General features: G+C 36.8%; 1 protein-coding gene across 3 annotated transcripts in view; it reads right to left on the bottom strand.

Annotated features, from left to right (window-relative positions):
- Positions 1-2,587: 2,587 nt before the first annotated feature.
- Positions 2,588-11,655, bottom strand: part of tfip11 (tuftelin interacting protein 11) — a 35,558-nt gene continuing 26,490 nt past the window's right edge. For all 3 annotated transcript variants that reach the window (XM_069932849.1, XM_069932850.1, XM_069932851.1), the window contains exons 10-13: positions 9,674-9,917; positions 9,192-9,334; positions 8,777-8,942; positions 2,588-5,364 (exon numbers count right to left, since the gene is read on the bottom strand). In XM_069932849.1, the coding sequence (XP_069788950.1) occupies positions 5,009-5,364; positions 8,777-8,942; positions 9,192-9,334; positions 9,674-9,917 (909 nt within the window). In that variant the 3' untranslated portion in view covers positions 2,588-5,008. The remainder of the gene's footprint in view (positions 5,365-8,776; positions 8,943-9,191; positions 9,335-9,673; positions 9,918-11,655) is intronic.

Genomic DNA, 11,655 nt, shown 5'->3' with positions numbered 1-11,655 from the left:
CTGCCTGTCCCGCATCGGACTGGTCAGCCACAAACGAGCCTGCAGCTGACGTGGACTTTTTACCCCCTCCATAAATCTTCGTCCGCGAAGCCAAGCCAAAGATATGAATGAGAGACTTTGATTATCATAGTTTGCAGTTCATCCTCTACTATCAAATATATAAAATAATCTGTTAAAATAACTGCAATAACCCAAGGACATTATTCATAATTCACCATCTTTACTGTGGGATTACTTGCCGACACACTGGGCCACACAATGAACAGCAATTTAGCCACACAACTCATTTCAGTCAAAGATGGGGGAATACTCTTGATGAATTGTCATCTTAGATGAAGTATTTGTGAGTGAAATAGCCAAGGAATAAACATTCAGATCCTGCTCATTAAGAGTGGAAAAATCTGAAGCAAAAGCCAAAGATTATTCAAATACTTGCATTCCATAAAGTTTTATTGCATGTCTGATCAGCAGTTATCAAAATTTAACTTTCACCAAGTATTGTTTTTAAACATACCAGTGCTGGCCAATATAAACTTAGAGCTACAGCAAAGATTCTGTGGAAGTCGAATCACCATGTCAGGTTAATATACAGCACAGCAAACATTATTCCAAACATGACTAGGCTACAGTTGTACCAAAATAATTTCTTCCACTTGTTCCTGCATTTGTTTAAGAAATATTTAGTCACAAGGCATTGAAAATCACGAAAGCAAAATATGATTTGTGAGGTTTCTACGTTTATCTCCCACTCGTGCTTTGTGCACCTCGATACTGAGCAATAAAGGTTCATGGCTGTTGTTTTGCAAGGAGAGAAAAGCTTATGGAAATATCAGTTAATAACAGAAAAAGAGTAGTGAATCACAGAAAACTGTGGTCATTCAAGCAGAAAATGATATGCTGCAGCAAGATCACACAAATGCAACTGAGACAACACTTTCCCTGAGAAATCTGTCCTCTGACATAATTCTTAAAGCAGCAAAACAGCTGTCATAGCAGGAGTCCATAATTACATCACCAATAGAGTGCTTAGCACAGAGAACATGTTGAGCTGATGGAATTAAACACACAAAGTATATTCTACCTAAGAAACAGATTTGCTTTCCATGATAGTATGTTGGTAATCTTTACTTTCTACGGACGCTGCAAGAGTGGCTGAGTACCTCCAGCATTTCTGTATGTTTTTACTAAAATCTGCAGACTTTTGTGTTTCAATTGTTTTCATATGATAGATCAGACTAATAATCTCTTTTTGCACCTCTGGCCCTCACATGCTCAACCTCAGTCTTAAACTTTCTTAACTCTATAAATTTATGTTGCTTTCCTATTCTTCTGCACTTTTTCCTTGCTTTTAAAACAGCTTATTTGGCAAAGCCCCACAGTCACGCGAGAGTGGGAGATTTGAAGCATTAAGTATCACTGTCCTAATACAAGACCAGGACAAGTTTGTCCGTGATTCCCTCAACTTGAGAGCTTCAGAAACATTTATAAAAGGGTGGCACAGTTGATGTTGCGGTTAGCACAACAGCTTTACAGCGCCAGTGATCAGGACTTGGGTTTGAATCCTGCACTATCTGCAAGGAGTTGGTACGTTCTCCCTGTGTCTGTGTGGCTCCGGTTTCCTCCCACTATTCAAAACATACCGAGTGTGTAGGTTAATTGGGTGTAAATTGGGCAGCATGGACCCATGGGCCAAAATTGCCTGTAACCGTGCTGTATGTCTAAATTTTTTTAAATATGAACTTTTCAAGTTTAGTCACCTTTGATGAATCATCTCCTGAAGTAAAATCTTAAAATGCTGGATGAAATAAGAGGGTCACATCTGTTAAAAGTAAAATGCATGTTAATCTTTCATTCCTAAACTTTAAACAGAACTAAAAAAAAAATAAAGATAAGCAAACATTTTAAGGTTAAAATAAATCTCAGGACTAAGGGAGAGCTTGATAGACCTTTCACACTGATTTAGTTTAAAGTTTGAACAAAATACAGATTACGTGATACAAATTGAGTAAGATACATCAGTGAGAAAATTAAAATATTTTAAATAAATCATAATTAGGGCAAGGGAAGCAGACACATATTTAATGTGCAATTAAGAGCATTAATTGACAATGAGTTTTACCTTCATCTGGTTTAAATGCTGAAATTCCCTCTGCAAAAGCAGGATTATAGAGGTTCAAGTTAACTCAGTTCCTCAAGCATCACTCAGAATCCTTAGATAATATATGCCAGCCTTGCCGATAAGATCTCATAAGTAAATAAATAAAAATAGTTGAGTGGGAAAATGAGATACTGAAAAAAAAATAATTGGTAACAGTAAGGATGAGAATGTTTTGTTTGAATATTTTGTTTGAACGTATCACACCCTCGGGTCACTATTTCTCGCTCACTCTTTCCCAGGACCTCTGAAACCGCTGCCAAAAAAACAAGCTTAGTGTTAGTTACTTTGGAACAACCAATTTTTATGGAGGAATGCTGCGGACAATTAGAAAAAAAAATTTAAACCTGTAACCTACAACAAAACTTGGCAATGCAGGAGCAGAGTTAAATTCTAAGATGCTGTGAAATAAATACATGTGGTCAATGGGGATATATGAGAAAAACATTTATTTAGAAGTCTGTGATTCTGCCACATGCTTGTAATTTGTAGAAGTTTGTTTTCTTTTTGCAGGTGGCTCCTAAAAGTTGAAGATTGAATTTTTTTTTGTGCTGTGAACTGGTTTAAATTACACAAGTTTTTTTTAAAAAATACACCAGCAGACAATTTATGGCATTAATACATGATGAAGAATGTGATGTTTTATAATGCTAGGCTACATTTGTCTTAAAAGAAATACGGTGCAGATTCATCAAGTGATATTCGGACTCCAAGAAAGGATTTACATTAACTAAGATTGTAATTCCTGTTATTTAGGTTGAGGAATGACTTCATTGAAGCTTTTTAATATTAAAGTGAACTTATAGGTCTATGGATCCAGGACCAGGATACAGAAACTTATAAATCAAAGCCTTTCAAAGCATACCATTGGAAAATGCTTCGACAAAAATAAAAAGATTGAAATTCATAATTCTCATCTGAACTGGGTCATTGATGTCAAGTTAACTGTTAATTTAAAAAATGAGATTGACTGATTTTGTTTTAACCAAGGGTATTAAGGAATATGAAGTAAAGGATACGGATCACCTATGATTTCATAGAAGGAACAAGTTCAATGATCCATTCTAGTCCCAAATGAAATGTGAAATCAAGTCCATTAAAAGTCAGAAAGCTGGAAATCTTCCTGAAGTTCATTATGAGGTCATTGTAACTGTACATGCTGATGAAAGATTGCAAGTTGAGCATCTCCCAGCTCCTCAAAGTGGATGCCATCAGATCAAGGGAAAAAGAATTTGAAGGTAGAAATAGCTTCCATTTTCCCCCTCGTGTGTATTTGTTCAGTGCGTACTTCGTCTACCTGATGAGATCTGCTCCCATTATATTTATGAGAAAAGTGTGATGCTGTTAAATATAAATGACACACAAGGTTCAAGTATTATTTATGCCAATCATGCTTTTTTTTTAAACAAAACAGGGTACTGATTACACTGGGCAATGAAGCGTTTGCTTCTTGAACACTTTTGGGTGTATTTTATTGATTCTGGGCTGCTGATGACAAAAAAATCACCTTAAAATTTTCCAATAACATACTTTTTTAAAAAAAAATACAACCTATTTTTGTGACTTCCCGTCATATTTTGTCTACTGCAAGCATACAAAACCGTGAAGTGCAACATGTCATTAAAAATTGATTTTCTCCATTCGCGCTTTGACTTCTTCCCTGCTGATCTTGGTGCCGTCAATGACAGACATTATGAAAGGCTTCACTAGGACATTGTGACCATGGAAGAGCAGTATCAGGGTAACTGGAATCGATCAATGCTGGCCGACTATTGTTGGGCACTGACACGAGAGGCGTCAGATTCTGAGTACAAACGAAAATCAGTAGCAAAACATCTTTTAGTCAGTTGAACTAACATAATGCGTCAACATCATTATGCAAATAAATATGCCAAATTTAAGAAAAGTTAATTTAATGTCTCTCCAACTTCCTGCATGATACAGAAAATCTGAAATTATCTTTGTGTTCAGCTGGAGGTTTTCTATCATAATCCTCATTTTTTTTTCAGAAAGTAAACCTTTTGAAAAAAAAAATCATTGTCCAGTGTTGTATTAAAATTCAGACATTACTCATTTACTAATTCTACCCTAATGAAGGAGAGGAGCATGGAGCATGGCTATAACCACAATCGACTGCAGTTTTCAGCCCTTTTATCAGTGGTCCACTGCATCAACAACTGGTGCCTTTCCGAACATGGTTGGCTTTCCCTGCCTATGATTCAGAGAGAAACAGGTAGTTTGAAATTACCCTAACACATGATCTGTCCACAAAATTTATTTTTGTCTCCTGTGTACAGCTTAGGGAGAACAAATATGAAATCAAAACAAGTTTATCCTCAAATATAAACACAACGGTGTAGCAGTTAGCATGGTTCTTGATGTCAGCAGATGAACAGTGTTTTGTGCCAAACTACCAATGGAACCCGTCAACCCTTTGTTTGATTATGAACCGATTCCAGATCAGAGATCTGCAAAGCATCTGAAAACTTTAATGAGATTCAAATATTGAAATCAATACCAATTTGATGTGGCAATCCTAGGCACATTTTCATAAATAAAACAAAAAGATATTAAAATAAACATAGCATTTCATATTTAAAGAAATACTACAAGTAAGCCAATGGACTGAACAAGATCAAATTGTTAGAGTCAGTATCGATTTCACTTGGGGACTAAAAGCCAAAAGGAAAGTTTGTGGTGAAAATTGTTCCACACTATGAATGGCTCTTTTCCTGATAAACCATTTTCAAATAAACTGGTAACAGTCTTGCTGAACTGCAATCACTGGAATAAGAGAACCAAACAGAAAGGAAAGAAAAAGAGAACAGTAATTTATGTCATCTGCTCTTTATATTATTTAGCCATATCAATGAGGCTCTGAAGTGACGTTGGCACCCAAGTTTTCTCTCCCTGTACAAATACCACCCCTCTGTCAATGTAGATGACTATCCGTCCAAACGTGTAGAGCTGTTTTCCCTCATGACGTTTACCCATCAAAGGCATGAAAACAATATTGTGCTCTTCAGCCTTGGCCTGGATCAGGTCCTTGAAATTCATTGGTATGGAGGTCGAGGTGACTCCAATCCCACGGTGTGCCATGTTCTCAGCTTCACGGCGCTCCTGCATCGCCTCATACTGGAAATCCCTCCGGCGTTCTGTGTGGGTAAGATAGGCAATGTTTTCTCGAGCTCCTGGCTGCATATAGCCACCTGTTTAAAAGAAAAACAATGAAAGGAAGTCTGAATTCTATAGGAAAGAATTGATGATTGGATTAGGTGCAGTTTATAATCAAACCCCAAGTTACGCAGGTGATACTTTCCTTAAAAATCATGCCCAAGTTGATATAGTTAATGGAGGCATTAGAACACTGAAACATCACATTAGCTTTGGTAATCAAGTCTTACATCAGTGGTGGGAAAACTATTGGAAAGGATTCTTAGGGACAGGATTACGAGCATTTGCAGAAATGTAGTCTTCTCAGGGATAGTCAGCAGGGCGTTGTGAGGAGTAGGCCATGCCTCAAGAGACTAATGGAGTTATTTGATGAAGTAACAAAAGAAATAGATGAAGGTAGGGTGGTTGATGTGTATATGGATTTTATTAAAGCATTTGACAAGGTCCTCCATGGTACACTCATTCAGAAAGTCATGAGGCATGGGATCCACAGAACCTTGGCTGCGTGGATTCAGAATGAGCTTGCATGCAGAAAGAAGAGAGAATTAGTGGATGGAACATAGTTTGTCTGGAGGTCAGTGACTTGAGGAGATTCGCAGGGATCGGTTCTGGGATCCCTGCTCTTTGTGGTTTTTATAAATGACTTGGAGGAAGAAGTAGGGTCAGTAAGTTTGCAGATGACATGAAGGTTTGAGGTAAAACATGGAAGTCTTCAGACCACATGCTTAAAGTAAAAACACAATGCTGAAGAAACTTAGCAGGTCAAACAGTGTACTTTATGTCGCAAATATAAAGATACATAACCAACGTTTTGGGCTTGAGCCCTTTATCGAGTGTGAAAAAATGTGGGCATGCACCAGAACATGAAGTTGACGAGCTCATCACAAATGCATGAGGTAGGCCCGATATAGTCGTCAATATAGCGGAGAGAGAGTTGAGGGACCTTGAAGGTTGGAGGAGTTGTGGATTGTGTATAAGGTTGTGTCATAGGATACAACAAGATATAGACAGGATACAGAGTTGGTCAGAGAAGTGGCAGATGGTGTTCAATCGAGATAAATGTGAAATGATGCATTTATGTATGTCAAACTTGAAGCCAGAGTATATGGTTAATGGCAGGATTCGTAATACAGGTGCTCCTCAACATATGACACGGTTGCATTCCAGCACTCCCATCATAAGTTGAAAAAAATCGTAACTCGAAAAAGAATACCAAACCTAACATTTTTTTTTATAATTAAAGGTTGAATGCACCATGTTGAATGTTGAATACAGAGACTGCAAGCGTGGTTGAGGCAGCGTCGTGAGAGAGTATGACGTATGCTACTCTTACGCGATGCTACCATCGCCCAGAATCATGGGAGAATAGCGTGCCACATATCTCAAGTGTGGGGACACATCAGAACTCAAATTCTAAAGTATGGATTCGAACCATCGTAACTTTGAAAATTCATCAAGTTGGACCGTCATAAATTGCGGACCATAGATCTCTCAAGGTTGCCGCATGGATGGGTAAGAAGGCCTACAGTACGCTGGCCTTCATTTGCCTAGGCATTGAGTTTGAGTCATGAGGTAATTTTGCAGCTCGATAAAACTCTGGTAAGACCACACTTGGAATATTGTGTATTGTGTTCAGTTCTGATCACCTCATTACAGGAAGGATGTGGAAAGGGTGCAAAGGATGTTGCCTGGATTGGAGAACGTGTCTTATGAGGCAAGGTTAACAGAGCTAGAGCTTTTCTCTTTGGACCAAGTAGGATGAGAGATGGCTTAAAAGAGGTCTACAAGATTATGGAAAGCATAGATAGGGTAGACAGCCAGCACCTGTTTTTTTTGGGGCAAAAGAAGCAAACACCAGAGGACATCTGTACAAGGTGAGGGGAAGAAAGTTTAGGGGAGACATCAGGGATAAGTTTTTTTTTTTACATAGAGGAAAGTGAATATTTGGAATGCATTGCCAAGGTGGTGGTAGAGGCTGGTACAATAGGGACATATCAAGAACCTTAGCTAGGCACATGGAGGCAAGAAAAATATAGTTATGGGTGTGAGGTAGGGAGGGTTTAGCTTGTTGAAGAGGTTTATTATATAGGTCAGCTCAACATCCTGGGCCAAAGGGCTTGTACTGTCCTGTAATGTTCTGTGTTCGATGATCATTTTACTTCATAATAAAAATATAGTAAAATACAAAATAATGTATTAATAGCCTTAGTAAAACCTCACAAAAAAAACCTCACAAAGATAATTTGTATTCACAACTATAGTCACTGGCTACTGAAGTTTTTACTCTTGACTAGATGGACTTGTACAGCCATTTTAAGAAAGGGAAGACAGCCATTTCCAACCCATCTGATAGGAGGATAACAGCAAAACCTCAGAATCTGGAGACTCCTGGAATGAGAGGGAGTGACCAATCTTCAGAAATGCCTGTAATTTTGGCAGGCACTTTAACTCTGTTCCCAGGAGCAGTGGAGTTTCACTGATTAACAGCCCAGTAATAACAAATAAAACAATTCTTCATCTACAGGCTTCAACAATAAGCGTTTTGTTCATGAATCAACTTCAAAAAAAAAATCCTCTCCTTCCACACTATAAGCACCCATTGCATAATGAGCAAGAGTAATTTCCTTTTGAACCCTGAAGTAATCCACAGAGATTGAGGCCAACCTCTATTGTCATAGGAATTTGGCTGTGTCTTGCTAATTAAGACCAGAACAAGGATAAAACACAGGAATTTGTCATCTCTGTGTTCAGTAACTTATTAAATCAGTATCTACAGTACGTTAAACATCTTATTCCAATGAACATTTCCTGTCAATTTTCCTATTATAAAATATCTTCATGACTTTCAATATAGGCACTTATTATGTTTGCTGGCAATGCTTTAATTAAACTCTCCCATGAGTGAAGATGCAAAAGATGTAATGTGCAGGTGATACTGAAGAAGGCAAATGCAGCAGGCATAGGAGAGTTGCTCGTGGAATTGCAAAAATATGCCTAACTTGCACTGCACTGAAATGGATAGTGAAGGTTGGATATGGGTTTCGGAGCATTCAATCTGGGGTCATCGGACATGGTTTTACCAGTTTTGTAAGGAGCCTTCCAATTCACATGAACTCCTTTCAGAAATTTGTCTTCACGGGGCAAAAAAAAAACATGTTCTGCCTGGCAATTTTCAGTTGCTCCAATGCTTTTCGAAGCAAGTCAAATGCACTTCAAAGTAAGGAATCTTGTTTTTTTTTGATGGGCATACTGATCATGCACTTTTTGGATTATTTAGTCAGAGGATCTTAAAATACTCAAGACTTCTTCAATTCTTTGCTGCAAGCCATTTTCAACATACAATATTTTCATTTTTCCCTATGAATTAATTTCCTTTCCCTCCCTTAAACATTTACATTTCACATCTTTTGGTAAATTCTCTGGAAAACTAAATGCAGAATCTCCTACCAACTGTGGAGGTGACAGCCCTGTTCATAATGTCCAGTGCTTCATTAAACTTTTCCTTGATCGTTGGATGGGCCAACACCTGGTCAGAGAACATGGACTTCCAACCCAGGTACCATTTTGTGATCTCTTCATAATTAGGGCTGTTACTGAGCCATGAACACAACACCTGTAAATTTAGGAAATTCAAAAAGATAAGGATTACATATTATTAGTGGCAATAAAAAGTTAAAATTGTGATTGAAACTCGTGTGTCATAAAAGACATTTCCTACTTCACTTATCTGCATGCAATGTCAAATGACTAAACTCTTCATAAACAATAGATAACAATTTTGATGCCTACACTTAAACTCATAAAAGTTAAACCTTGAATTTAACATATATTAATCTGATCATTAAGTGTCTTGCAAACTTACCTGCAACCACTTCCCAAAAAAATTCTTCTCAAGCAAACCTATGAGGCTAGATGGTGAGATCATGTCTTCCCAGTCCATTACCCAATGGAAGGTGTCCATGTGCTGCTGATGCGGATTGATGACGAACTCAGTTAAACACATTCCTGACAAGGTTCAAAAAGAGTGCTCTATTAGACATTACCTTTTTGGAATCCACCACCAATCATCCACAGTGACTGTTTTGTCTAATGCATTATTAACTTTAATTTTTTAATCAATTATTTTCTTCAGGAAATTATTGCAGGTGGGAGATTGGTATTACTGAAATGTCTTATGACACTCTCACAGAAACTATTTGCAGCATTTCCCACAATTTCAGTTACGCAGTGTGAACACGAATAAAATTGACCAAAGTACTGAAAAGCATCTGATATCTGCACAGTGCCACAAACTAAATAGAATTATTCCAGCTTCACACAAATTACATTCGACCATGATCTCACCTAATTTTGGAACAATATTTTTAATCATGAAGGCTTCCCAGGAACCTGGTGTAAACACATCTTTCCAGGGCAACAGGATTAATTTTGCAGATGAGTCGCTGGGATGCCACTTTTGCAATGCATTGGAAAGCTTATTGCGGATTGGTGAATATAGTGGCTCAAGGCGCATCTGCATTAGAGGCAGCCATGGGTGAATCCATGCATGGATTGGGACTGTATCAGTTAATGGGTTCCAGTTTTCAACCTAAGGAAAGACAAAGAGGTTTGTGTTTACCAGTAGCAATAAAAAGTAAAAATTGTGATTGAAGTTTGTGTATCATTAAAAACCATTTCCTTCTTCACTTAACTGCATGCAATGTTAAATGACCAAACTCTATTCATAAACAACAGATAACAATTTTGATGTCAACACTTATAAAGTAAAATCCTGAATTTAACATAAATTAATTTGATCATTAAGAGTCTTGCAAACTTGCCGACAACCACTTTCTAAATTATGTAGATAATTATGATCTTGAGTTTCTCTGTTCTTATCTGCTGTATTTAAGTTTTTCAAATAGTATGCAGAACAACTGATTTTTTTTTAACACCTCAGTACTTCCTCCCAGCTCTGCCATAATAATATGATGTAGCTAATTAGTCCTTGTTAATAATGTTACATTCGCTTTTTTTTTAATTTTTTTTATTTTTCACACCATAAACCACATTGACCAAGATACATACATTTTCCTTTTCAAATATATAGTGTCATTTTCTCCACCCCCACCCGTCCCATCCCACCCTCCCTACCTCCCCCCCATCCATTTAAAGTACAAAATCTAAGATACATTAAACCAGTCAAACAATGTGGTCATTCAATAAAAATAAACAAGAAATTCCACTGAGTCAATTCTTTTCATTTCCTTCTCCTTTCGTTAATTTAGATGGTAAATGTCCCCGGTAGGTTTTCTCTATTGTGTTTCATGTGTGGCTCCCATATTTGTTCAAATATTTCAATATTATTTCTTAAACTATATGTTATTTTTTCTAATGGAATACATTTATTCATTTCTATATACCATTGTTGTATTCTCAAATTATCTTCCATTTTCCAGGTTGACATAATACATTTTTTTGCTACGGCGAGAGCTATCTTAACAAATCTTTTTTGTGCACCATCCAAATGAAGTCCAAATTCTTTGTTTTTTATGTTACTTAGGAGGAAAATCTCTGGGTTTTTTGGCATATTGTTTTCTGTAATTTTATTTAATATCTGGTTTAGATCTTCCCAAAATTTTTCTACTTTCTCACATGTCCAGATTGCATGAATTGTTGTTCCCATTTCTTTTTTACAACGAAAACATCTGTCAGATACTGTTGGGTCCCATTTATTTAACTTTTGAGGTGTAATGTATAGCCTGTGTATCCAGTTATATTGTATCATACGTAACCTCATATTTACTGTATTTCTCATCATTCCAGAGCATAACTTCTCCCGTTTCCTTTTTTATCTTTATATTTAAATCTTGTTCCCATTTTTGTTTAGTTTTACCATTTGTTTCCTCATTCTCCTTTTCTTGCAGTTTAATATACATATTTGTTATAAATCTTTTGATTATCATTGTATCTGTAATCACATATTCAAAGTTACTTCCCTCTGGTAACCTCAGACTGCTTCCTAATTTGTCCTTCAAGTAGGATCTCAATTGGTAATATGCCAGCACTGTATCTTGAGTTATATTATATTTATCCTTCATTTGTTCAAAGGATAATAATCTATTTCCTGAAAAAAATTTTTCTATTCTTTTGATCCCTTTTTTCTCCCATTCTCTAAAGGAAAGGTTATCTATTGTAAAAGGGAGTAACTGATTTTGCATCATTATTAGTTTTGGTAATTGGTAATTTGTTTTATTCCTTTCTACAAGAATCTTCTTCCAAATATTGAGCAGATTATGTAATACTGGAGAACTCCTACATTGTACCAATTTTTCATCCCATTTATA

The sequence above is a fragment of the Narcine bancroftii genome, chromosome 4 (genome assembly GCF_036971445.1).
Source record: "Narcine bancroftii isolate sNarBan1 chromosome 4, sNarBan1.hap1, whole genome shotgun sequence".
NCBI lineage: Eukaryota > Metazoa > Chordata > Chondrichthyes > Torpediniformes > Narcinidae > Narcine > Narcine bancroftii.
Note: the sequence above shows the minus strand (reverse complement) of the source record. Positions and strands in the feature narration are given on the sequence as shown.